General features: G+C 53.1%; 2 protein-coding genes across 2 annotated transcripts; both read right to left on the bottom strand.

Annotated features, from left to right (window-relative positions):
• Positions 1–264: 264 nt before the first annotated feature.
• On the bottom strand, positions 265–16,481 carry PRKACA (protein kinase cAMP-activated catalytic subunit alpha). The gene is given in 10 exon segments (NM_001003032.1): positions 265–390; positions 805–969; positions 2,699–2,821; positions 2,920–3,015; positions 3,119–3,245; positions 4,068–4,150; positions 5,197–5,295; positions 8,116–8,244; positions 8,705–8,766; positions 16,435–16,481. Coding segments are annotated over 10 exon segments (1,056 nt in total). The 5' UTR covers position 16,481.
• A 2,147-nt stretch (positions 16,482–18,628) lies between these two features.
• On the bottom strand, positions 18,629–27,229 carry ASF1B (anti-silencing function 1B histone chaperone). Its single transcript, XM_038567060.1, has 4 exons — positions 26,653–27,229; positions 21,971–22,086; positions 20,192–20,368; positions 18,629–19,809 (listed from the first exon to the last, which is right to left on the bottom strand). The coding sequence occupies exons 1-4, from the start codon at positions 26,759–26,761 to the stop codon at positions 19,606–19,608; spliced, it is 606 nt and encodes a 201-aa protein (XP_038422988.1). The 5' UTR covers positions 26,762–27,229; the 3' UTR covers positions 18,629–19,605.
• Between the last annotated feature and the right edge of the window lie 82 nt (positions 27,230–27,311).

Genomic DNA, 27,311 nt, shown 5'->3' with positions numbered 1-27,311 from the left:
TTCTGGGGAGGAGGAAGGCAAAAGCAGTAGGGGTAGGGGCAGGAGGGTGAGGGGATAAGGGGGAGCAGCTGGTGTTTCCATTCCTCTGAATATCTGACTTCCTGCTCCCCCTACCCTGGAGGGTGGGGTGGGGGTGAAGTTAGATGCAAGGAACTCTGGGGCCCTCTGGCTGTTCAATCCAACCCTCCCCCCCCCCCCACCAAAAAAAAAAAAAAAAAAAAAAAGAAAGAAAGAAAGAAAACCCATGGGGGCACAGGCACACCCCTAAAACTCAGTAAACTCCTTGCCACACTTTTCATTGATGGAGACTCGGATCTCTTCCTCCTCATAGTCGTCAAAATTACTCGTGTCCCCAGGGCCTTTAAACTTTGGTATGAAGGGAGCTTCCACCTGGAGAGGGGTCAAGAACCACTCAGACCTCAGTAGTCAACATAATCACCCTTACAACAATAAATATGAATGGCCTAACATTCATGAGATAATTTACTCTGACCCAGGCTTGAACTTACCATGAGAGTGTGGTCTCACTTTTACAACCTAAGAATCTCATTATAGCCAATTCACCAGAGGGATGTCTCCTACCCAAGGTCACAGAGTGACCAAATGACCCCACGGTCCCACTTCTAGACCCCCCACCGCTCTAAGGTGCCTCAGCTAGATTGACTCCAAACCTGTGGCCCATTTTCAGATGCCATTGCCTTTTCCATCTCTCCACTGACAGCCCTCCCTGGGAGCTCATGGCCGGCTCCCGAAGCCTTTGGTGCACATATTCAGTGGTGGGACAGGGGAAAGGAAGCGGCCCACCTTCCTCTGATAGATGGCGATCCAGTCAGTTGTGGCAAACCACTTGTGGTTCTTGATATCGTTCACCCCATTCTTGAGGTTCCCGAAGCGTTTGGTGAGGTCCACCTGCAACAGGTTCCGTAGCAGATCCTTCAGGTCAGAGCTGAAGTGGGACGGGAACCGCACCTGGGGAGGGGGTCAACAGACAGGGTGGGGCATTTGTCTGGAGTCTGGGGATCCCAGAATGCTACCTTTGCCTCCTAACAGCCCTACTGGGTGGAGAACCCCCAACTTGAGTGTGTTTTAGAATCCCATTAAAACAGCGTGTGGGGCCCCCTGGAGTATCTGAATCAGGAGTTTTGAGAACCTGTAGGTCTAGCGTGTTCCTCAGCCATGCTGATGCTTCTGGACAGGGGGCCACTCTGAGAACTGCTGCTCTCGGGTAAAGACTAGGATGGTTCCCATTTTAGAGATGAGGAAAGAGGCTCAGGAGGGTTAAACAGCTTGCCAGAGGTCACACAGAGAAGCGGGACAGGAGGGTTTCATCTTGGGTCTGTTGGACTCCAGAACTTGCATTCTTAGCCACTGTTTCCTAAGGCAGCTCTGCTGGGGCCTGGGGACTTCTGAAATATTCATGGTTCTGAGAGAGATGACTGTTCTTCTGTTTCCCCCTCTTTCTCTCCATAGCTAAGGCTCTTCCACTCTTTAAGGCTCAGTTCAACTCTTCCAGAAATTTCCCCAAAGCCTTGTTTGCAAGTAGTCACTGGGTTTACAGCTGCCACAACTAACTTCCAGCACGGCTCTCCAGCTTACATGCTGTATGACCTTGGCCATGGCCTTTAACCTCTCTGGGCCTGCGCCTGTCTCTCGGGCTTGGGGCAGATATCCCAGAGTTACAGGAGGGAGATAATACTGCTGAGCGTGTGAGAACTGTAAAACGCTACAAAGAAGGCAGTTATGGTCATCTTCTTCTCTTGCCCCCTCAGAACAATCTATGTTTTTTTCTTTTTCTACTTTGGGCCATTTTCCCTACAATTTATTTTCTGCCTGGTGACAGACACTTTGTCTTTTCTTTTTTAGTGACCCCATGTCGCAGCTGATTTCTTTCTTGGAGAGGCAAGCATCTGGTTCCCCAGTTCTCATATGGGTAGGATGAAGCTCAGAGGGGCAAAGGCACTTGCTCAAGGTTTCAAAGCCAATGGGTGGCTGAGCTAGACTTGGAGCTAGGCCAGCGTCCCAGGCTGAGCTGGGAGCTGCTTCCACTAATTCCCGGGCTAAGTGGATGGATGGCTGGGTCCTCTCAGCAAGGCAGTGAGCTGAGGGCAGAGGTGGGGCTCCCACCTTGTCTTGAGCCCGTGGGGTCTATGATCATGTTCTCCAAGCCTGAGCTTCGTCACTCCTTTCAAGTGCTGGGGTACAGCCAAGGGGGTGCATCATGGGATGGTGAGCACATACTGTACTCTGTGACAGCTCTGCCCCCCACCCCCGTACCCCAAGAGTTAGCAAGTCTGCATTTGGGAGAGGACATATGGGCTGCATACCCTAAGTGACCCCGCAGGGTCTGGAGCAGTACCCAGGAACTGCACACAGTTGTTTTTCTGCTGTGTAACTTGTGAAGACTCATGCTCAGTGGGACGACTGGAGGCAAACAGAGCCTCCTGTCGGGCAGGGAAGGTGTTCAGGTGAGCCTTGGGGTTCTGGAAGCCCTTGAGGTTATCAGCAGTGTGGGTCCAGGATTAGATGGGGAGGTGGTGTGAGGTGCTGGCCTCTTAATGTGACTGGTGCATCCAGCTTCACTGCTTGGCCTAACTTAATGAACTTCTAGATTGTTCTGACAACATGCAGGGCTCCACGGTGATCAGGACTGGTGGGGAAGGATCTGTCTGGGGGCTTAGCCCCCAAATCCAGGTCTCACCTTCCCAGAGACAATCTTCTCATAGATCTGGATGGGCTGGTCAGCAAAGAAGGGTGGGTAGCCAGCGGCCATCTCGTAGATGAGAACCCCTAGGGCCCACCAGTCCACAGCCTTGTTGTAGCCCTGCAGTGAGAGGGGAGTATGATGTGAGGAGAGGAGGATGGGGAGGGGGTGCAGGTGGAATGGGCCTCAGGGCAGTAGGATGGGCGGAGAGTGCCTACTTTGCTCAGGATGATTTCCGGGGCCAGGTACTCGGGGGTCCCGCATAAGGTCCAGGTGCGGCCTTTTACACGCTTGGCAAAACCGAAGTCTGTCACCTGTGGGCACAAGAAAAGGCTGTTGGCCAGGAAGGAGGGCGGGAGGGGCATGGATCCAGCCCACAGCCGCCTGGGCCTACCCCTCGCCTGCCCTGGTAGGCACCTGAATGTAGCCCTGCTGGTCAATGAGGAGGTTCTCCGGCTTCAGGTCCCGGTAGATGAGGTCAAGTGAGTGCAGGTACTCGAAGGTCAGGACGATCTGGGCCGCATAGAAGCGGGCATGCGGTTCACTAGTGGGGATGATTGGGGAGGTGACAGGTGAGTGCATGTGGTTATGCCCAGCATGACCTGCCCACCCCTACAAATGGTCTAGCAGCTGCCCGACAGAGCCGCCCCAGCCCAGCTATTCCAAATACATAAGCAGAGCAGACTTCTTCATATATGGCCCCAAATGGGAAAGAGCCCGCATGTCCATTAACAGAGGAACATGATCAGAATGTAGTAGATTCATACAATGGGAATTGTCCCCAACACCACTACCACGACAAACGATGAATATGCTCAGCAACATGTCTAGATGTTAAGACGATTATGTGAAGCAAGAGAAGGAACGGAAAACTATAAACTCTGTGATTCCATTTATATCATGTCCAAACCCAGACCAAACATATATATGGTGTTTGAAACCAGAAAGGACAACTGCCTTCTTCAGGGCGGCAATTTGCCAAGAACGGGGTTTGAGGGAATTTTCTGGGGGGGGGATGGAAATGTTCTCCATGGTATTTTGGGTGGTGGTTTCACAAGTGTATGCAACTGTGAGAACACAGAGGGCAGAACGTTGAATATCTGTGTATTCTGTTGTATGTAAAGCACATACCTATATAACTAAGAAAAATGATAGCATAAATTTTTAAACTGCCAACTTAAACAGTGAGCTCTAAGTCACCGTTTCTGTTTTGTGGTGGTTGGGAAATCACAGATTCCTCGGCTCAGGGGCAACAAGAACCTAGACAGACAGGGAGAGCCCACTGCCCGTCCCCAGATGGCTTGGTCATATGGTGACACCTGTGGACACCCCAGGCTTGCTGTGTGGCAGGGGCTGGCCGGCTCACCTGAACCTTCCGATCCGCCGCAGGTGCGAGAACATCTCCCCGCCAGGCACATACTCCATGACCATGTATAAATTCGAGTTGTCCTGTGGGAAGCAGCGGCTGATCAGGCCCCTGCTCCCCAAGCCCTGGGCCCCATTTGAAGGCCTGGTGTCCTTCCATAGCAGATGTATGAAAATGAAGTGACAACAACAATCCTGGCTCCCATATGAAGCCTGTTTGGAGTGCCAGGCACTGTACTCCCTGAGCCACCCGTCACATTTCCTTCTGCCCACAAAGTAGGAAGGGTAGCTGGTATCCTGCTTCTAGGGGGTCAAAGTGAGGGCTGGCAGGTGGGGTGTTAGGGGACCAGCCAACATGCCTGGGCTGGAGAGAGGACTCCATGGTGGCTCATGTCTGAGACTGTCTTGACCAAAGCTTGAGATTACAGTTTTGTCACCAGTAAAATGGGTCCTGGATGGACTAGAGAACTGGTGGGGCCCCAAAACGAAAATCTGAAGCCCCTTGTTAAAATTACTGCAACTTTTAAGATGACAGCAGCAGAGCTTTAAATCACACACGGGGCCTGTGTGACTGTCTGGGTCTCAGGCATTGAATGGCTGTCCCCAGATCTTGTGATCACAGCTTAGGACAATACCTAAAATAGCTCATGTGGGGCACTCATACTGTGCTTGGAATGGTCATGGCTACCCCATTAGGTGGGGACTGTTATAAGCCCATCTTATAGACAAGGAAACTGAGTCTCAGGGACGGTGAAGTCACTTGCCAGCGTCACACGGCCTGGAGGTACACAGAGCTAGCATTGGAATCCAGGCTGCATGGCGCAGTTCGGGCCAGTGGTTGTGTGTCAGGTGCTTGCTGTAAAACGGAGAGGTGGTTTGGAGGGATGTCAGCCAGGTTGGGTGATCTGCCCAAGGTATTCAAGCTGGAAGCTGGCGGGTCCAGGAGTTGAACACAGGTCTACCAGAGTCTCAGGCTGACTCATGCCCCCTAGCATCCCTCCTCTGGGGCTCTCCTTTCCTGTTAGTAGGCCTGCTTCCTCAGGCAGCCACTGCTTGCCCTCAGCCCCCACCCAGCTTTGGGGAACCTGAGGCTGTACTGCTGAGCAGTGACCCTGGCCTGGGGACCCCACCTTGAAGGAGAACTCGAGTTTGACGAGGAACGGGAAGTTGACCGCTTGCAGGATGCGCTTTTCGTTCAGGGTATGCTCAATCTGTTTCAGCTTCACGACCTGTAGGGGCAGGAAGGGAGGGCAGAGAGGAGGGTGTGTGAGAGGTTCCTTCTTTTCCCTGATACCCAGAAGTAGGGCCTGGTAAAGTCAGGGGGTTGGGAGAGTCAGAGAAGGCTTCCTGGAGGAAGGGACAGCTAAGCTGAAACTGAAAAGACAAGCAAGAGTAGTGCCTAAGAGATGGGGGCTTTAGAAATACCTTCCCTGCATTCAGAGCAACCTCACCACAGCCACTCAAACCCGAGGCTAATTGTTCCTCAGCTGTCCCCAGCAGGTACCTCACACATAGTGACAAGAGCCCTGAGGGGCATGCACTGTGCATGTGGCAGTTTGGAAGACTCAGATGCAGAGAAGGGAAGTGACTTGCCCAAGGTCACTCGCAGCTAGTCAGTGTTAGGCCCACATGACTCATGCAGGCAGGTTGGCCCTTTGGTCAGCTCTGATCTGCTGTGCTCGGGCATTTCCTGCTCTGCTCACAGCTGGTGCCATAGGTCTACACCTGCACTGTCCATTGAGTCCACACTAGCCATGTATGGCTGCTGAGCTCCTGAGATGTGGCTAGATGACTAGGGAACACAGTTTAAAATTTTAAGTTTCAGAGGCACCTAGGTGGCTCAGTGGTTGAGCATCTGCCTTTGGCTCAGGTCTTTTTTTTTTTTTTTTTGGCTCAGGTCTTGATAGCAAAGGTCCTGGGATCGAGCCCCGCATTGGGCTCCCCACAGGGAGCTGGCTTCTTCTATCTATCTATCTATCTATCTATCTATCTATCTATCTATCTATCCATTCATTCATGAGAGACACACAGAGAGAGAAAGAGAGAGAGAGAGAGAGAGAGAGAGAGAGAGGCAGAGGGAGAAGCAGACTCCATGCAGGGAACCTGACATGGGACTCGATCCCAGGTCTCCAGGATCACGCCCTAAACCGCTGAGCCACAGGCTGCCCCAGGAGCTGGGTTCTCCCTCTGCTTATGTCTCATGAATAAATAAATAAAATCTTTTAAAAAAATAGTAAAATAAAATTTTAAGTTTCTAAAATGAACATTTAAAAATGGATATTGGGGGGCACCTGGGTGGCTCAGTGGTTGAGCATCTGCCTTTGGGTCAGGTTGTGATCCTGGGGTCCTGGGAATGAGTCCCACATTGGGCTCCCTGTGGGGAGCCTGCTTCTCCTTCTGCCTGTGTCTCTGCCTCTCTCTCTGTGTCTCTCATGAATAAATAAATTAAATTAAAAAAAATTTACAGGGCAGCCCAGGTGGCTTAGCAGTTTAGCGCTGCCTTCAGCCCAGGGCCTGATCCTGGAGACCCAGGATTAAGTCTCATGTCGGGCTCCCTGCATGGACCCTCCCTCTGCCTGTCTCTCTGCCTCTCTCTCCCTCTCTCTCTCTCTGTGTGTGTCTCTCGTGAATAAATCAAGTCTTGAAAAAAAATTTACAAACGGAGGCTTGGGGTGCCTGGGTCCCTCAGTGGGTTAAGCGTCTGCACTGGGCTCAGGTCATGATCTCAGAGTCCTGGGATCAAGCCCCATATTGGGCTCCCGGCTCAGCAGGGAAGCTGCTTCTCCCTCTCCTCTGCTGCTCCCCCTGCTTGTGTGCATGTGCTCTCTCTCTCTCAAATAAATAAATAAAATCTTAAAAAGAAAAAAATCTATTAAAAAAAAAAGGACACTCAAGGTAGTTCCTGGGTAACTTAAGCTTGATTAGAATAATGCGGGCTATGTGAATCTGCTTTTCCAACCTCTCTGCTTTTTCTTGTTAGAAAGTGAAGACTAGAAAAGTAAAGACTTAACATCTGAAGAGATGTAAGTATAAAATACAAACGGGACTTTGAAGACTTAATACAGAAAAAAATTGAGATATCTCGTTAATGATATTTTTACACTGGTTACATATGTTCAAATTACAATATTGTAGATATACTGGCTTAATTAGAGTACATTGCTGAAATTAATTTTACCTATTTCTTTTTACTTTTTTTTTTTTTATTCTTTTTACTTTTTTTTTTTTTTTCTTTCTTTTTACTTTTTAAAAGGAGTTTCTAGAAAATTTAAAACCAGGATGCCTGGGTGGCTCAGTGGTTAAGCGTTTGCCTTTGGCTCAGGGCGTGATCCCCGAGTCCCAGGATCGAGTCCCACATCGGACTTGCTGCAGGGAGCCTGCTTCTCCTTCTGCCTCTCTCTGTCTCTTGTGAATAAATGAATAAAATCTTTTTTTTTTAAATTTAAAACCATATATAGCTTGTAATACGTTTCTACTGAACAATGCTATCCTACAGCAGTGTCTGGCATAAAGTAGGGTCTCAAAAATATTTACAGAAACAAGGTCTATGTGGGGCGCCTGGGTGGCTCAGTCAGTTAAGTGTCTGCCTTTGGCTGGGGTCAGGATCCTAGGGTCCTGGAATCGAGCTTTGCATCGAGCTCCTGGCTTAGCGAAGAGTCTGCTTCTCCCTCTCCCTCTGCCACCCCCAACTCCTCACTCCTGCTTGTGTTCTCTTGCTATCTCTCTCTAATAAATATATTTAAAAAAAAAAGAAAAGAAAAAAGGTCTGTGTAAATACAACACTTTCCCCAGGACGACTTCTGACTTCCTTGATATAGACTAGGTGTCTGAACCCATGTCCACTACCTGGATTTCCATCAGTGGCTGGTCTGGAGGGGAAGGTTCATGAAGGCAGCATGGGCACTTCTGGCCCTCGGGTCTGGCACATTATGGAGGCTCAGAAAACAGTTGATGAATGACAGACAGGGAGACCACTCAGGCAGTGGGAACAGTCTGAGCGAAGGCCCAGTGTGGGGAGGATGGTGGTCTCCTGGCCCAGCCATGCTTACCTTCTGTTTGTCGAGGATCTTCATGGCAAAGTGGTTCCCGGTCTCCTTGTGCTTCACCAGCATCACCCGCCCAAAGGAGCCCGTGCCGAGGGTCTTGATTCGTTCAAACTGATCCAAATGGGCTGTATTCTGTGGATGGAGGATTTGGGAGGGTCAGGGATCCCCTCCAGGTGGGAGCAAGGCCAAGGTCCGGGGCATCCCCTCTGCCACCAGCAGAGGGGGCCCAGAGGAGTGGGTGGAGTGCTGGGGGTGAGGACAGGGGGCGGAAAAACAAGATGGCGAAGGACACATTCCTTAAGGCGGATGGCAAGGGCCAGATCCGGCCCTGGCCTGGGGCCCAGGCACTGCTGGCAGCTGCGTGGGGGGCAGGGGCCACCAGGTGGAAGGGGGTGGTGGGGTGGGGGAGTGTGGCAGTGGGCGATTGGGTGCCTCTGCCCAGGAGTCCCCATGGGCATCTAGGGAGCAAATGGGGGCAGGTCCAGAGACCTCCACAAGGCCCTAATAGTCCTCGCCATGTTACAGGGACACAGCTGTAGGATGGGGGGCCGTGTGCTCACCCCTCGAGGCTCTTCCTCCAAGGGGGGCTTACCTGAGCAGGATTTTCCCATTTTTTAAGAAAGTCTTCTTTGGCTTTGGCTAAGAACTCTTTCACTGAAAAGAAAAGAGAGTGTGTTAGGTAGAGACCCCATCTTATCAGGGTGGGCCTAGGCTATTCCTGGGGAGATGCTCATTTGTGCAAAGTGGGACATAGCTGTCTCAGCCCAGAGACTGACCTTTGGTAACTTCAGGTACCCTGGCTGAGCTGGAGGGCAGCTTTGGGGGGTCCCAATCTGGGCTGGGGCCTAGGCCCCTTTTATTCAGAGAAGTGGGATACAGCCTCAACTCTAAACCAAACGGGGTGCAAGTTGACTCGGGGGGTTACTCTTAGGGGTACAGAGAGTGGCGCTCAGGCCAGCCCACCCCCACTCGCCCCAGTTCTGACCGACATTCCATGGCCAGGGCCGACGCCAGCCAAGATATTTATAGCCTGGGGATTTGGCTGCTCCTCCAGCCCCTTCTCTGGGGAGGCCAGGCCCTGGGTGGAGGCCTCTGGGGCTCGGGTAGCAGGCGCCCTTGGGGGGGCTCAGCTGTTGCCTTGGCCCCCAGCTGGCCCCACTCCTGCCTTTGCCAGTCCTGGGGTCCTTCTTCCAGAGCTGGTTCAAGGGGGGCCTTACCCAATGCCCATGCTCTATGGGCCCTTCAGCACCCCAAGGCAACATCACCATCTGGCTAATGGTGAAGACCTTCTGGTGGACCCTGGGCCTACCAACTTTCCTTTGACCCATTCTTCCCATTTACTATCCTAGGAAGCTGAGGCTTGAAAACAGGCATTCTCACCAAGGCTGAGAAGGAGCCCAGCAAAGCAGTAAGGGGCCAGGACTCTGGGACAAGATCAAGTTCAAATCTTAGCCTGGTCTCTGATGAGCTGCGCAACTGACCTGACCTCAGTTTTCCTCATCTGTAAAATGGGATTAACACTAGTAATGACCTGGTAGGGTGGTTGTGAGGACTGAACAAGTTAATCTTGGCAAAGGCGGTTGGACAGTGGCTGGTACAGGGTTAGTGCATTATATACACGTTTTTAAAGATTTTATTTATCTGACACAGAGAAAGAGAACACAAACAGTGGGGAGCTGCAGGCAGAAGCAGGCTCCCCAGTGAGCAGGGAGCCTGATGAGGGGCTTGATCCCGGGGATCATGACCCGAGCTGAGCTGAAGGCAGACACTTAACCAACTGAGCCACCTAGGCACCTCATGGGTTAGTGCATTATAAATGGCAACTACGGATTCTGTCTTTAAGTATTTCTAAAAACTGTGATACAAAATATGGGGGCTGAGGGAGGGGTGTGTGCATTGACCTTTCAAACTTTAAATGTACAGCCTGGTGGATTCTTGCGCTACTGACCTGTCCTTGTAACCACCATGCGGGGCCAGGCACATTGTTGTTCAGGGACCCTTCTCGTGTGTCAGTCCTGTGCTGAATGCTTTCTATGCTTACTTCCTATCCTGATGGGTCAGAACTGCTATTACTCTCATTGTACAGATGGGAAGACTGACCAGGCCTGAGGTTGCCGGCCGGACCTCATTGCCCACAAGATTAACTGCTTCACCCTTGGCTGGAGGCAGTGCACCGGAATGGCCCACAGACAGAGCTGTCTTCTATTCTATTCCTTGATGTTCCTGCAACATCTGCCACCCTCAGGGGTTCTGCACACTTGCACTTTGGCTTTTGTCTGTCATCTGCCTGGACTACCCAAACACAGTGCTAGGAATCCCACACAGCCTCATGGGTAGGCACCACTCCCATGGGCCCCAAGACTCCCCTAAGCGTCTGGGGAGAAGATCCTTCCATGGGGCTACAAGTGTGGCAGATGAAGACACTGTTGGCCAGGAAAGCCCTAAAATGAGTGACGGAGCAGACAGGGGGCAGTCAAGAAATGGCCAGGAGTCCTAGGCTGGTACCTGGCTGGGCCATCCACTGCTTGAGACCTCTCTGAGCCTGAGGGCTGCACCAAATCCAAGGCTTTGGCTAGCAGAATCTTTTTAGACATATAACACCTTCCTTGGAAACCTACAAACATACACACTAGATTCTGGATGAAGGTAGCCGTGGAGAGGGTACCCTCTTGGGGCTTCATCTTTGCCCACCCAAGAAGGCAACGGAAGGGGTGTGGTAAGAAACCAGAATGCCCAGTCCTGTTCCCCTGAGAACTGCCATACTCTGCTTTTTCTTGACTCAGTGGGCCTGTGCCTTTGGCTGTCTGCTAGTACCCCACTGAGAGGCTCCAGCCCTAATACAGCCCTTGTCTGGACTCTCAAAGTACTAAAGGCCAGACTGTGTCCCCTTTGGTGCCGTTGGCTTGCCAGATTTGGGCACAGTTGGGAGGGGAGACAGTGCCAGAAGAAATGGGCAGATAAAGGGGGATAATGATGGGGGGAACCCCAGCCAGGAGCCCCCATACTCACCTCTGCTTCCTACCTCTTCCAGCAGAGGGTGCAATGCAATGGGGGGGTGGAGAAGGATAGGGTGATCTGGCACCCATCTGCCCCTGGCCAGGGAGGCTCAGGGTGCTGGCTGTGGCTTAGGGGCCCAGAAAGCGTGGTGCAGGTAGGCCAGGAAGCGGATAGTCAGGTGGGCCCAAAGGAGCAGCTGCAGCCACAGCTGGAAGGTGGTCTCCGAGTCACTACCCCGGCTGCTGCCTGACCCCACATCCATTCCAGGCAGCCCTGGACTCTCCCTGCAATCTTCCCTTTGCAGGGAAACCAGGAATACGCAAAGCCTCTGAGCTGGCTTCCTCCGGAGGGCCTCAGGGGACCAGGGAGGAGGAGCTGGTTGCCAGGGAAGCATTTAAAGGTACCTGCTCCCAGCTGGCCAAGGTTTGCAAAGGCCCTCCTTGGCAGAAGGCAGTGGGAAGATTCTCCTGAGGGTGTCCCTTCTGGCTGGCCTGGCTGCCCCAGGGGTGGAGTGCTAAAGCTAACTTCCTGTTCCAGGGACTTCACTACTCCCAAGATGCCAGGTCCTGTTTTCCTCAGTGGGTGAACTACCCAGAGGATGGCACCGGATGTGCCCAGGGCAGTGCCCACTGGGCAGAGGAGAAGGAGTTAAGGTTCAGGCCCAGGCAGCAGCAAGGGGCTCCCTGGGGGCCAAAGAGGCCCCAGAGCCCCGTTAATTAGCTGAAAGAGCGGATGGAGAGAAAGGCGTGGTGGTTGGGGGGAGTGGCAGATGCAAGAGCCACCCTATCCATTCCCCAAAGTCCTCTTTGAACTTGGAGCCCCCAAATCCCGCTACCCTGAGAGAAAAGTGGGTGCGTCTGGATTTGTCTTATTCCTGTGTAGAGGCAAAAAAGGGACCGACAAGCGCAGGATGTCCTTGGCCTCTGCCAAACGTTGCCCTGTGCTTGGCTCTGCTTTCAGCCATGAAAGTCCAACCGGAAACGAAAGGCTAAACCTAGGGGTGGGGGAAGGGAAGGCAGCCTTGACCATCTTCCTCCTTCTTTCCACATCCCAAATAAAGTGGAGGGTCAATGGTAGCTTCTCCGAAAGTGCCCAGCACCCGTGGCCCCTGCTAACAACAGGAAGTGGCAGAGAAGGGAAATCCAGCCAGCTGCTGGCTTATGAAACCTGCCCCCCTGCCATGTCTCCTATGGGGAATTGAGGGGGGGTGGTTGCCACCCTCCACTTGGGCTGGGTTTGATTTGGGCTAACAGAACCCCAGACACCCCTCAACAAGCCAGGGCCACAGCAGGAGGCAGGAGCCCAGCCTCAGACTCCCCAGACAACCATCACAGCACACTCTGCCCTCCCAAACCTGTTTGTCCTGGGAATTCTGGGGCAGGGATGGATGCCCTGCCTGGGCTGGGACCCCTACTTTGGGCTGGCTGATTTCTCCAATCCAGCTTGGACCCCAACACTGGACTGGACCAATTGCTATTCTGAACTAGACCCCTGTTCTGGACCAGATCACTCCCCAGTCGGATGAGCCCCCATCCTCTACCGAACCATCCACTATGTCCTGGACTCCACCACTGAGCTGAACCAAGTCCCATTCTGAGCTCAGCCCAACCCTGGTCTGGACCATCCCACCGCCTTGGTCCGAGCTGGACCCCCACCTCTGGGTGGACCTTGTCTCTGGATGGGGCCACCCATACCTCCGCTTTTCCCCAGGCCCGCAAGCTCGGGGTTGTTAGTAAGGGAGGGTTTGCAGGGCCAGCCAGGGGTCCACAGACTCTTCCTCTCCACCTGTTCTCTAGACCCCACTGCAGCCCTTCCCTGGCTTGAGGGGCAGAGTGCCTGGGAAGTTGCTATAGCAACAGGGCTCATCCTCACCATCGTTGGTGTTGGAAGCCATCACTCAGTCTTCCTCTCAGGGCACCAAGACTACGGTGGCTGGGAAGGCTCATGAGACCTGCTGCACCAGCTGGGCTGCCCATGCCCAATGCTCTATCTGTAGGGGGAGGCAGGGAACTGTGGGGTGGTGGCAGGAAGAGAAACCTAATTTAGGGACCAACGGGTGCAGGGGAGGGACAGACAGGACCCTCAAGCTTATGTAGGCCTGACTGGGCTGAAGGAAAAGCTGCCTTGGCAGGACCCTCTTGGGCACCCATACAACTGCCAATGCACACAGGGTGTTTGCTACTCTCAGGCTTCTGGAGGATGGTAGAGGGCCACTATTCTTTCTGTTCAGGGGTCTCTGGGGGGGGCACATCTCGCACAGCCTGGATCTGCTTGTCCCTAGACCTGGAGGGGTCTCTGGGGGCTCCCTCTCACCAGCCCCACTCCGTCTGTGCGCCAGCTCCCAGGGGTGCCTTTGGCCAGTGCCAGCCAAGGCCTGAGCTCCACTTGGCCGCTTGTCCCCGGGCCTCTTGGGGCCACTGCTTCTCTCAGTTCTCCAGCTTGCTCAGAGCCCAGAGCTTGGTCTTTTTATATGTCCTCTTAGCATCTTACTCTGGCCTCTGCCAATGGCTTTGGCATCTTTGGGTACAGATCCCTCCTCACCGGCACCCCACCCCCACCCCTCACACCGTCTCACCCCAGAGCTTGTTCTAGATCCCTGTCCTCCTAGGAGGAAGCTGACACTGTCTCCTGCCATGGAGACAGTAGCATGGGGGCTGCAGAATGCCTCACTGTTGCCTACTATGGCTTGGGCATGTTCCTTACCCAGGTCAGGCTGGCAGCTGGCAGATGAAATTCAGGTGCCCCCTGCAGGCTGGCCTGGCTACTGCCCCCACCCCTACCCACATCCCACCCTAGTTACAAGAGGGCAAAGTTTGTCTAATTCCATCCTTTTGGAATCTGAGCTTGGAAGCAAAAAGGGCTTCCTCTCTCATCCTATATCCTTCTCTGAGGGCCCCTGCAAGCCTCTGGAAGGAAGTAGAGCTTGGGACATTTCCCGAAGTTTGACATGGGTCCCACTGGTGGGGCATAAAATGATTTTAGGGATGTTTCACTTGTACAGTTACATTGTATTTTAATGTGTATCAGAGAGAATATGACTGGCACAGCAATCTCACAATTTCATTTATATTACTGCTTAGGTAGGAAAGATCAAACTTTGCATCTGAACAAAGGTGGGTCAAAACTTTATTATTTTAAATTAAGAAAATGTACGCAAATAGAGTAAAAATTAGGGAGGCAGCTTGAGCGTATCTGGGCTGGGAAATTCCGGAGTCTAGGAAGTCGGCTGTAAGCGGATCTGGATGTGAATCCTGCCTCTTTGACATCGTCTGTGTCAAACTCAGATGGCATGTTTGGAAAATTCGGAGAAAACTCTTTTAAAAATCACTCAAGCAGAGAGATCTATGGAGACCATTTAGCCTGGCACATCCTAGATGCCCAATAAACAGGAGTTCTGTTTCATCGTGATAGTCTACTTCTGGGTGTCTGGCCTGCGCTCTGAGAGAATTAGTGTTTCCTTCCAGAGCCTCTTTGATCTTTTTCTCGGGGATCCTTTTCCCTGTGCAGCTTTTTGCCCCACGCCGCGTGTGTTTGATATGCCTTGAAAGTTTTCCAGGACGATGTCATTTCCCCAACTTTCAACTGAGCTACTGCAATATATAGCCACTTGCTTCCACCTTCTACCTCCCAGATAGCCTCACCTGCTGGGGGCCCAGCCCCTCCCCCTCTGCCCAGTCCCCTCCAAGCTCATGCCTAGACCTTTTTTTGGTCACTACCCACCTGCTCCTCTGTCATCAAGTGCTCAGCTACAGGCACTTGCCTCCCTGTCCCCCGCCCATCGGTGACATGTCACGCCTTCCCATGGCTGCTTGGTGATTCTGAGTTCTGCCACTTGAATCCGTGTGGGAATAAAGTTCCTTCGGTTTCATGCCTGGGCCTTTCTGGGGGAGGGGGAGAGGTGTATTCAAAGAACTCAGACGTTGGGGTCTGAGACCAGAAATTGGGAAGGGCGTATTTGGACACGGCCTCCCTTTTCAGTTCTGACTATTTCTGGGTAACTGGAAGGGGATCCTAGCTAAGGTCCAGCTACAGGTCTGGAGAGATGACAAATTAAGATCTAGGGGAACTGAGTAAGGGGCTTGAGGCCATTTCTGAAGGCATTTCCAGACACAGAATCTCCCTGGCCGGAAAAGGCCAACATAATTTGGGGACTGAGCGGGGAAAACAGGCCTCTCTCTGGCTGAGCCTTGGGAATGATCAGAATCTATTTGTCTCTTGGCAAAGCAAGTCCTTAGATGTCACTCACTACTCTCCCCAACTGTCATGCCTCAAGTCCCCTTTCTTACCAACCCAGCTCAAGCTGAATGAGCCCTGCTAAACCCAGACACTTCATACCCCACTTTTCATCCTGGGCCAGGAGCGGGTGAAGAAGCCCTGGGCACTGGGCGAGTGACGGAGCCTCAGTTGTGAAACAACCATTTATTGAGGGGCACTCCAAGACGCCTAGAGCTCACTGCATAGCAGGAGATGAGAAGGAGCACTGCTGATGCCACCCCCCTTCCTCGCCCCGAACCCAGGAAAGAAGATGCAATGAATCCCAGCAAGACGGGCTCAAACTTGGCTTCAGAAGCACTGAGGCAGTTCTTTAGGTTCATAAACAGTCTGCTACCTCGGCTAAGGACAGACGTTTGCTTGGAGGAGGGTACACAGGCAGAGAGGCAGAGTGACAGAGTGACAGGATGGGAGAGGGGCAGAGGGACCCAGAAAGATCCTGTCCCCCATGCCAAGTGACACAGAAGGGAAAAACAACGCTGGAGGTGGCTCTGGGAAATGCTTAAGGGGGGCAGCCATGGGTTTGGAGGGGGGTGTGATAAGGTGAAAAGGGGAAGGGCAGGAGAAAGATGGCGGGGGCTGGAGGGGGGAGGGGTGTGGTCACCAAGTGGCCAAGGTCCCTGCGGGGTGGAGGCAGACCCCACAGCGCTCCCACTACGGCAGAAGCCTGGGTCGGGGTCTGGCAGTGGGTCCCATTAGAGGCAGAGGTGAGGGAGGAAGTGGGGGGAGAGGGACCAGGAAAGGAGGGGTTGGGGTGGTGACAAGGCCCCATGTGGGGCCCCAGCGGTCATACGTGCCTTGGTTGGCAGTGACAGCTGGGTGGGGGGGGCACAGTCTTTGCAGTGGGGGGTGGCCTTTGGCAAGGGGGCCCCTACGAGGGTCTTTTGCGGACTCTGGGCGCCAACCTTGGACAGGCAGGGGGAAGGGGCGCCGGGAGGGGGATGAGCAGAGAAATGGGGGGGGGGGCGCAAAGGGGGAGGGGCCAGGCGGTGATGGACAGGGCGGGGGCCGGCAGCGAGGGGCCGGGATCAGGGTCACGGCCCGGGCACTCACCGCTCTCCTGCTCGCTGCCCTTCTTGGCGGCTGCGGCGTTGCCCATCGCGGCGACGGCGGCCGGGGCCGGTCCCGGAGCTGCGGCGCGGCGGGTGCTGGCGGCGGCCGGCGGCCCCGGAGCGCGCTGGGCGGCGGCGGCGGCCCCTCGGGTTGGCTGCGCTGGCTGCGGCGCCGCGACCCCCGCCCAGCCCCTGCTTCCCGCGTCTCTCCGCGCCCGCCCGCCCGGGAACCTCAGCCCAAGTCCGCTGCTGCTGTCCGTGACGCCCCCGCAGCCCGCCGCTCATTGGCCGAGGCCGCCCTGAGTGACGGCGCCGCGCCGCCGCCCATTGGTCCTCCGCGGCCCCCCCGAGCCGCCATAGGCCCTCGGCTCCGTGACGCGCGCCGCGGACGCCCGGCCACTCGCGAGCTCGCGAGGCCTCAGCGGGGCGGGCCGGCGCTCCTGATTGGCCACGGCTCCCGACAGGGCCCGGGGCCCGCCCGGCGAGGCCGCCAATTGGCGGAGGCGCGCCGCCCGGCCAGCCCCCCGCAGAACCTTCAGTGTCAATCCCGGGGTGAGAGGGCGGGGCGCAGATGCAGCCTACGGCCCGGGCCGGCCGGGCGGGGCGGCGGAGCCTGGCGGGGGGCCGCGCCGCGCTCCGAGGCCCAGGAGGCGGTCCAGGCGGGCGCCCGCCCGGCCCTGTCCGCGCCGCAGTCCCCCGCCTCCGCTCAGTGCGGCAGCGGCCGCCGGCCAGCCACGGTTGGCGCCAGGGCCTCCCCCCAGCCTCCCGGCGCAGCCGCCGTCCACCTGCCAGCGGGGGAGGGGCGCGGCGGGCGCCCCGGGTCAGAGGTCGCCGGGCCTCCGGCAGTCGTCATTCATAAGGCCTGGCGCTGGATGTCAGGGTCCAGGCCGAGGAGCCTTCTAGGTCTCCTCCAGCCACAGCCAGGGCTTCAGGAGGATGCTGGGCCCGGGAAGCGCGGGGTGGCTGGGAGGGGGCTCTGTGTCCATCCCCTTGCTGGGCGTCTACCCTGGGCTTGCGCGCGTCAGTAGTAAGAGCTGGCGCTTGTTAAATCCCTTCTTTGCACCAGCATGCTTCTATCACGGAGGTACTATTACTGTCACTCCCATTTTACAGATGAGGAATCTGGGGTACAGCCAGGCTGGGGATCCCCTTTGGGCAACACAATGGGAAGCTGCCCGCTCCCCCCGGAGCAATATGATGACCCTTTTTTCTGGGTGCCCTTTTATTTTTATTTTTAAAGATTTTAAAGTAATCTCTACATCCAATGTGCCGCTCCAATTTACAATCCCGAGATCAAGAATTGCATGCTCCACCCACTGAGCCAGCCAGACGCCCCGGGTGCCCTTTTTAAACACAGCCTGAGGTCAGTTTCTCACTGCCACACTACTGACATTTGGTGCAGGGTCATTCTTTGGGGGGGGGGGGGGGGGGGGGGGGGGGCGGGAGAACGACAGTCTTGTGCACACACTAGTTTTAGCAGCATCCCATTCCTACCCACTGGATGCTGGTAGGACCTTCCTCTCCTCCACCCAAAGTATCTCAGGCACTGTTAAATGTGCCCCAGGGGGCAAATTGCCCCTAGTTGAGAACCACTTTAGTAGAAGACCCAAACAAGGTGCCAAAGAGGGGCAGGGGGCCAGCTGGGCCAGCTGTCTTGACTTAGAGGGGGCTAGGCTGGTCTCAGGTCTATAAGCCAGTTTGCTGCTCTGCCTAAACTTACACAATGTGCACCCTATCAGGCAGCTATCTGCACCCATGTTCCTAGGTCCACCAGTTTCCAGGAAGGAAGAGTCAGGGCACTTCTGTGAATTACAGGGAAATGGCTCACCAGCCAAACCAGTCTACTGGGCTGTATGGTTACAAAGTAAGGTTAAGTAAAATTTAATAAAAGTGTTGCTGCGTGTGTCCTTGGAGCATGATGTTAATTTCTTCCTGTGGGTCAAGGTCAAAGTCTAAAAAATCACTGGTTATGCTCAATCCAGAACAGCTGGGTTGCTTAACTTTTGACAAAGAAAAACCCCTCCCTGAACCTCAGGCTGGAGTACAATTATGTAACCAATTAAGACTAGGGTAAGAAGCTGAGCAAGGGAACAAAGGACGGTCAGCCCACTGGCTGGGGCCAGAGCCCCTTCACGACATCATGAAGAGAGATGGACAAATCTGCTTCAGCCCACCTAAGATAAAAGCAGAATCAGTCTAGAGGAAGTGCTTTTTATTTTTAGATCAACCAAACATATTTAATATAAAAACCTTTTAATATACAAACTGTAATCACAATTGCATCCACGTAGCAGCGAGGGAATGGGGTGTTGCAGGGAGCATGGCAAGGGGAGAGGTTTTCAGGGTCCCTATGGTTTCCTGTGCCTGCAAGAGCATGAGGTCTTCGCAGAGGGCAGATTAAGGCAGGCAGAGGGGCCCTGATGCCAGCATTGAGACAGACTCCACCAACCTGCCACCTTCCCACCATGGCAGCCTCCAGGGAAAGCCAGATCCAATTAAGAGAGGACAGGAAGGTGGTTGTACGGAGTCAACCATCATTCCTTAGCATCCTGCTGAGCATACCTTTGGGAACAGACTTTTCCAGAGGCTGTTGGATTAAAAGACCTAAAAACTATCCTAGGAGGACAGAAATTGTGTCCAAGTCCACCTTCTAACCAAGCTTGGTTCCTTGCCTGTGACTCCAAAAAGCTGGGTGGATTTGCTCAGATGTTTGGGGAGGGACAGGAATGACAGAGCCTTCGGCTCAACAGGCCTGGAGCCTTGCCAGGCGTTGACCAAGAAATCCTCAAGGCAAGCCAGGGAGGTCTGTGGGAAGAGCTCTGGGTCAATGGTACTCACAGGAGCATGGTGGCAGAAAGGCCTGCAGGTGGAATTTATAGTGTGTGTGTAAGACAGAAAAGACACATGTCACAAAGAATTAAAAAGTGAAGTACCTGCTTCTTACAGGCCTGGGCAGTAGAGGTAAAAGCTGATCCTTCTGGGTCAGTGTTGGGAGAGACCTGAGGCCTGCTCCTTCCTCAGAACCACGTCTGGCTTGGGTATAGCTGATGGCCCCAAAGTCCTCTAGATGGCCTCCGTGGGATTGTCCAGGAGGCCCAGCTGCCCTCTCCAGATGTGCTAGGAGACTGGCCACAGTCCCGGCTGGGCCCAGGTAGGGCCTGGATTCCTCGAGTTAGATGCAGTCCATGGAATTCTCGGGTAGGAGCCCAGGAATGCAACCTGGGAGACCCAAGCCTTTGATGGGAGCACAGCTGAAGGGGAGGCCACAGCCCAGGGTGGGGTCCTGGTTCTCTATGGCCTCTAGTCTGTCCATGTTGTCCCAGTTGATGTGGAAGCGGGTCACTCGGGGGTTTGAGGCCAAGATGTTCCTCTGGAGCTGGGGCAGAAAGAGGAATGTCAACCCTTGTCAGCATGCCCCGTCATTACTCCCACAGAGCCAGGGCACCCCAAGACCCTGCCCCAAGGCCAGGAAGAACAGAGCTTACTTATTCCATCACCATCAACAACTATGTGTAGAACTCCCGGGAGTGCCTATGTACTGTGATTTAGGGCTGAGACCTATCTAATCTCAATTCTGCCAGGCGTGCTTCTGAGAAACAAAGACCTTTCTCTCTCTGGTTCTGGTCTGGAGCTCCAAGATCTGAGCAGGGCTTGAAAACCTTAAGAAGTGACCTTGGCTCCCAATTCCAATGACTCAACTCCCCCAGGTGCCAAAGAGCCAGCCTGTCCGAGGCAGGAAGTGCAGAGACAGGCCCCACCTGAGAGAAGTCTGGCTTCAGGGGTGGGTTCTCCCGCAGCTCAGGATTGGGGTATTCATTGTTGACGTAGTAGCCCACACGGATGAACTCCTGTCCATGGTAGGTGCAGGTGATGAGGACCACGGTCACACCCACAGCATCAGTCTCTGGGATGAGGGATGGGTTGGGGGCATCAGCCTAGAGGAAACACACCCCGTGCCTTAGCATTGATCGTACAGCCACACCTCTACCACTTAACACAATGATTTTCAAGCAACACATATTTACTGAGCCAAAAGGTATGGTCTCTGACAACAGGAGTTTCTAATCGAGTGGGGAAGACACAATCAATCTTGCAAATGCCTGTAAAATGCTCAGTGTGACAAGTGCCACAAAGAAGTAAATGTAGTGCTGAGAAGTGTAGTGAGGGGGGGTGGAGGGGTGGCATAAGATAAGGCTGTACAAGTGGGCAGGTAGGGACCAGGGCGCCCAGGGTCTTTTGGGCCAGTTAAGGGCTTGGGAAGGAGCAAGAATGTCTAACAGGAGGTAAGTGCTGCATCACTCCTGTGGTCTGTAAAGAATGGCATGCTGTGATGGGAGGAGGGCAGTTGTGGGAGCAGAGACTGGGCAGGTTACAGTCAACCCAGAGTGCAGACAGCGATTTACACCAGGAAGGAGAGGACAGAGGCAGACACATTTGGGGTGTGTTGTTATGGATAGGACCCGCTATATAACTGGTACAAAATAAAACCAAAACGAGACATGGGGTCCCTTATTCACAAATTAGCAAGTTTTAGCCAGCGACAGCAGAACGTTATACCAGGTGCCGGGCCCTGTGTGGCTGCATGAGCTGAATGCTCAGGAAGCCAGCCTTGCTCGTGGAGTGGAGCAGGTGGGCTTGCTGGTGGCCTGGCTACAGGTGGGTGAGGCGTTTGGGGATGGGATGAGGTTGCCTGGACTGGGGTGGGAGCGGTAGACTGGGAGGTAGGCAAGGATTTGATTTTTATATATTTAAAAATAAATAAATATTTATTTATTCTTAAATTTTATTTACTTGAGAGAGAGCAAGAGAGAGCACATGCAAGAGCAACTAAGAATTGGTGGGGTGGGGAAGGTGGGGGACAGAGGGAGAAGAGGATCCCAAACAGACTCGCAATGGAGCTGGATGCAGGGCTCAATCCCATGACCTCAAGACCACGGCCTGAGCCAAAACCAAGACTCAGATGCTCAACTGACTGCGCCACCCAGGCGCCCTGGTGATTTTGTTGTTCAGGATGGCTACCAAGTACAGTGCTTAGTGCAAGGTGATGATGATGCACCTTATGGAGAAAATACGTGTGTTAGAGAAGCTTTGTTCAGGCATGAGTTATAGTGCTGTTGGCAGGGAGTTCATGTGAATGATCAACAATAATAAATACTAAATAAGGTGTCTTTCAACAGAAACACACATGAAACAAGATTATGTATTGACTGGTTGACAATAGAACTTGTAGGAACCCAACCCTGCATTCTTCCAGGGGCACTGGTTCTGTATTCATTAATTTGCTAATGCAGCATTTGCAGCCACCTTATAGAACATAACTCTGGTGAATAATAAGAATCAACTATATGAATCAGTGACTCATGGCGACAACTATGACAACAGAAGTGGAGGAAACGGAAATGTATGAAGTACTTCTAAGAGGTCAGACAGTTCCTGAACACAGAGCCAGAATTTTAACCTGAGCTTTTAACCACTGAACCACACTGTGTGCTTTCAGGTAGAAGAAGTGCCAAGGCCTCAGGCCCTGTCTTTCTTACCTGAAAGATGAACATGTGCCTCCCTGCTGGGACAGGGCCAACTAGCACAGAGTCCAGGATTTGGTCAAACTCCTCACTCTCAGCTGAGCCAACATAAATGATCTTCCATTCTAGATCTGTAAGGATATGGGGTATTAAGGACTTGAAATAGCTGGGCAGCATGAAGGCAGGGGAAGGTCTTGTGTTGAGTTTTGGACAGATACTTAATATATTGAAAGATTTTTATTCTCAAGAATGCCTGACATCTGCTGGGGAGTAAGTGCCAGGCACCACCATCCTAAACACTGAAGGGGGCATGAAACTCTACTTCTAGTGGGGAAATTTCTCTCGTGAGCCTAGCTTTGCTGGGTGACCCTGACCCTGCATCTTTGGGATAACTTGGGGATCTCAGAGCCTGAGGGTGAACCGTATGGCAGAGGTTGAATTAGGAGCCACGTGACAGAGGCGTGCAGAGGAGGGACAGCAGGGAATTGGGCCATTTCAGGGCCCTGCCCACTGGGTGCTGGGATAGGAAGCAGCATCCTCTTTCACACACAGGGACCGGTGCCACCAAACTGAATAGATCCCTCGACAACTGGGGCAGGGCAGCAGATTCCAATCTAGCAGGAGAGCCAGCCGGCAGGAGGGGGAAGACGAGGCCACAGGGGGAGCCAGCCAGTCTCCAGGTCTTCCAGTTCCAGCACCAACTCATGCCTACTTTCAGACATTTGGGTGACAGCGACTCAGTCAACAAATGTGGCATCCTAGGGTGATCCTCTGAACCCCGCCTCTCTTGCATCCCAACAAAGTGGTGGTGGTGGGGAATCTCATCCCTGAGTATGTTCCAGCAAGGTGAGAGGAACAGTGCTGAAGGAGACCCTGCCCATCAAGTACAGGAAATTCCCGGTGACCGCTGCCTCTTGCAGGAGGTCCAAGTGTATCAGGGGCAAGGTCACGCTAGTACAGGGAAGCTTGGCAGGAGACCTGAAACTTATTTTAGGTTCTTTGAAATTACACAACCTGTGGCTCCAGCGGCTGGAGGAAATTTCACAAGCTATGAGTTTCACAGGAAGCAAAGTGTTGTTGAAGTTGCCCTGGTCTGGTGTCCCACAAGAGCATCCAACTTGGTAAACACCGCTATGCTGGGCCACAGCTCCGGAGGTTTGTCACCCGAGCCCCAAGCTCTTCCTCGATACACTGATTTCCTGTTCCTTTGCAGTGTCACCCAGGTCTTCTATGCAGGGACCCTAGTTAGCAGGTCTGGGCCATACAATGACCCATGGGCTCACCGGGGTTCAATTCTAGTCTCTTATTATTTGCAGGAACCAGTTAAGTTTACTGATTTATCTTTGTTACAAGGAGTGACATGACTAGATAAAACATGTTTCTGGGCGAACAAAAATCAAGCTGGCTCTGTCCTTGCCTTTCTAACACAGTTCTCTATTTTGGTAGCTTTCCTCCTGGCCTTCCCTCTGCCACCAGTGGAGTCCTATATGTGTGCATTTAGCTAATGTGCTGGGGCAGCAAGGGGGGGGGGGAGGTAGATAAAAAGGGCACCAAAGTAGAGCAGGCCCTGCGTTGGCCACGGGCAGTGGATGTTCGATACCACTGGCAAAGACTGGTGTGGTGTGGGTGCCACCAGGAGGAGAAAGCGCACTGCGCCGGCGGCCAAATGGTCTGCAATGGCTCCCTCAAGAGAGGCCGAAAAGAAACCAGAGAATTGACCGAGGGCCACAGAGAAATATTGACTCAATGGATAGGGGAGCTGATACAGTCATCTATGGAAAACAGCAGATGCTTGAAAATAAGGACCTAAAAACTGGATTGCCTTAAACTTGCTGAAGCGTTTTTAGTAGAAGCATACTTAAGTGGCTCCATTTTTAAAATATAACCACGGATGTCCATCACGAGTACAGCACAAACTCATTCCTTCTGAATACAGGACGCGATTGTACATGCATAACACGGTGTGCCTAACTTTTTAGGCAATTTCAAGGGTAACTTGACAATATTCAATTTTGTCTTTAGGCCCTAACTTTGCAATGGAACAGTCAACAACATGTTCTTCCACTATGTACGAAAACAAAACCAAAACTAACAACCTGATCGAAGGCATGTAAAAGTTCATTTTCATTGAAGTAGCTGGAGAATGTTTCCTGCCTTAAAACAAACAAACCAACACAAAAACTATCTAGTAGGCTTTTTTCTATTTATCACTTTGCCAGTGTTCAGATGATATAGATGAATCTTGGCCTGCCCACGGTGTTAGCTGTGGGTCAGAACATCTGGTTTCATGACTTATTCAAACAGTGGCTGTTGAATTTCTCAATGGAAGAGAGGAAAAACACATCTAATGTATTAAATGTGGACCCATGCCTAGGAAGCATCTATTTCTAGATGCTGAGGAGAAAAAAGAACCCCTTGGGAAATAGAATCAGTCACTGATTGGGGGTTGGGTCTTTTGTCAGAGCTTCAGTTGCTAGCGTCAAGGTAACGAGACTGAGATTTCTCCAGAATCTGAGAGACTTCTAAAGCCAGGCCCCCTCCATCTCTTTGGGAGGCAGGAAACGGATTCTCTCTGTTCCATGGGAAGAAGGCCAGGAATAGGCAGAAAGCAAGTTGGCAGGTCAAAGTCATGGACAGCCCTAGGGGTAGAACCAGAGTCTGGATTTCCAGGCCAGAGTTTGCTTTCCAACTTCCATTTCTCTGAGCAAAAGCTTTATTGTCTGGGTGTAATTAATAGTAGCACTCCCTTCATTTTCTTTTGAGAGCGTCCCAACGTGGAAATCAATTATTTGGTCAGTTTTATTTATGCTCCACTTCTAAAATAAGGGATGAAGGGACACCTGAATGGCTCAGTGGTTGAGCATCTGCCTTTGGCTCAGGTTGTGATCCTGGGGTCCTGGGATCAAGTTCCACATCAGGCTCCCCACAGGAAGCCTGCTTTTCCCTCTGTCTCTCTCTGTGTCTCTCACGAATAAACAAAAAATCTTAAAGTAAAATAAAATAAAATAAGGGATGAATTCTTTTTTTTCCCAGGTTATAATAGCAAAGGTAGAGAATTCTGGACTCAACTCAGAGACAAACTCTAGTGTCATTACTTCTACAGATAGGCTGTGTGACCTCAGAGAAGTCAGCCCATTTCTCTCTATTAAAAAATAATGACCAGCAGGTTGACTTTTGACTTTCCTGCTCTGAGTCTATAAACAGATTAGTAAAGTAATAGGGCAGGGGTTTTCCTAGGAATAGAAGTACTAGATAATGACTATGCAACCCTTTTTAAATGCAAGGAGCACAAACAGGCTGTTTGAAACCTGATATCCTGCCTTCTGGGAACTGTGAATCCCTTAACCTATTAGCTCCTTACATCTCCTGTCTTTAAAATTAAATTCTTATTCCACAGTGTCATTCTACACTTTAATTATTTATTTACACCCTGGCTTGTTCCAGAAAGGATTTAACTGGGCTTATTCTATAGTTAGTCACAAGTAGATTCCTTAATTTAAAAAGGAGAGAAGCTGAGAGACTGATCTATTGGCCCAGGCCAAAAGCACACACATCTCAAATTTTATCAACCCCAAACTAACACAAAAGGCTGGCTTTTCCCACAAACCACCCACCTACCACTGAGGGGCGCTAGTTAGCACACCATGGCCTCATAGATCCCCATCTCCCCAGCTGCCTGCTGCCTCTTCTTTAACCACCAAGTGAAGAATCTGTCTAATGGAGTACTTCCTCCTGAAAGTGGTGCCAAGAGTCCCTGGGCAACCTTAGATTTTCGATTTTTATAGACCTTTACTTGAAAGGTCTTTCATTCTTTGTGGTTCCTGTCTTCTCATCTGTGAGATGAGAACCATGTCCACCTTTATAACGCACAGATGAATAAGTCCATCTGTGAAAGCACCTTGGAAAAGATTCACAAAAAGTTCTGACCTCCCAGCCGATTGTTTGAAGCCAGATACCGTCATGGCTCAGCCTGGCCCCAACTCCCAGACTGGGTCAGCCCATCAAAAGTGTGGGAAGAACTGCTGCAATAGATCTGCTGGAACCTGGTGGGCAGACAGTGGGAACCGGCTGATGCTTGCCTGGTGTTGCCACCCTTCAGATATGAGCGTGTTTATCGAAGCACACAGACAGGAGGGAGGCACGGGAACTGGGGAGACCAAGTTATCCTGAAAGACTGGAGCTGGAAACCTGCCGTGCTTCCCCCCGTGGGCGCAAGCTGGTAAAACTGGGGCCAGGATAAGGAGGTGGGAAGCCAGGGTCCAGGGTATGTGCTTTGGGGGTAGAAAACAATCCGAAGTGGGTGGGGATGGGGTTGTTTTAAATATCATGCGGCTTAGGGAGGGGAGACCGGCTGTACGGAGAGACAAATGGGGAGATGGGGACGAGTAAGGTCTTGCCACGAGGGAAAGGGATCTCATAAGGATAACTGTGAGGGTCAGTCTGGGTGACTGGAGGTCTCCGCAGGTCAAAGAAGCTCCACAGGAAGGGGGAGGGGGGATGAGGAGGTCTCCGCGGGAGAAATGGGAGTAACCGTGGGGCGGGGGCGGCTTGGCCAGGGGTGTCAGGGGCAGTCTCTCAAGGAGGCTGGGGCTGAAGGGGAGGGGAGGAGGGGAATGGGGGGGGCTCGTTTCTCGTGGGAAGTCTGGGAAGGTGGGGAGGGGTGGGGGAGGGGTATCTCCACACCGGCCCAGCCTCACCGTCCGCCAGGGCCTCATTGCACTCGAAGCTGATCTCGAACCGGAAGGGGCTGTGGAAAGGGCTCGGATTCTCCAGCACCGCCACGTTCAGCACAGAAACCTTGGCCATCGCCTCGCCGGGCCGCGGCAGAGGCCACAGCTGGGGCCGAGCCCGCGCCTGAGTCCTCTGCGGTCAGCGGGGTAGCGTTACTCCCTACCGCTCCCGCCTCTTCTGTCCGCCGACTGAAGTGCGCCTTCGCTCCGCGCGCCTCCTTCAAATAGCCGGCCCCACCCTCCGGCCAATCACCGTCAGCGCTCGCCGACGGCGCGAGCACACCCTCAGCCAATCGTGGAGCGCGGGTCGGCGCGCGCCGAGACTCCTCGGGCCAATCCGTGGGGCTCCCTCGCCGGGGTGCTCAAGGGAGGCGGAATCATTTCTTGGCTTTTTTGGGTGTCCAGCGGGAACCAATCCCCAGCGTCTCCGACTCGGATGTCTGGGGGCGGGGGTAGACGGAGGCAGAGCGCGAGTCTCCTCTCGGCCAATCCCAAAGGTTCCCGCACCGGCGTGGTGCGCGCTTCGCCCCGCCCTTCCGGGGGACGCAGCCCGGCGGAGGGCAGCTCCGCCAACCGCCTAGCGGTGGCGCGCGGCGCCCGCTTAAGAGGGCGGGAAGGGCGGCGCT

This window comes from Canis lupus, chromosome 20 (genome assembly GCF_011100685.1).
Source record: "Canis lupus familiaris isolate Mischka breed German Shepherd chromosome 20, alternate assembly UU_Cfam_GSD_1.0, whole genome shotgun sequence".
In the NCBI taxonomy this organism is placed as follows: Eukaryota; Metazoa; Chordata; class Mammalia; order Carnivora; family Canidae; genus Canis; species Canis lupus.
Note: the sequence above shows the minus strand (reverse complement) of the source record. Positions and strands in the feature narration are given on the sequence as shown.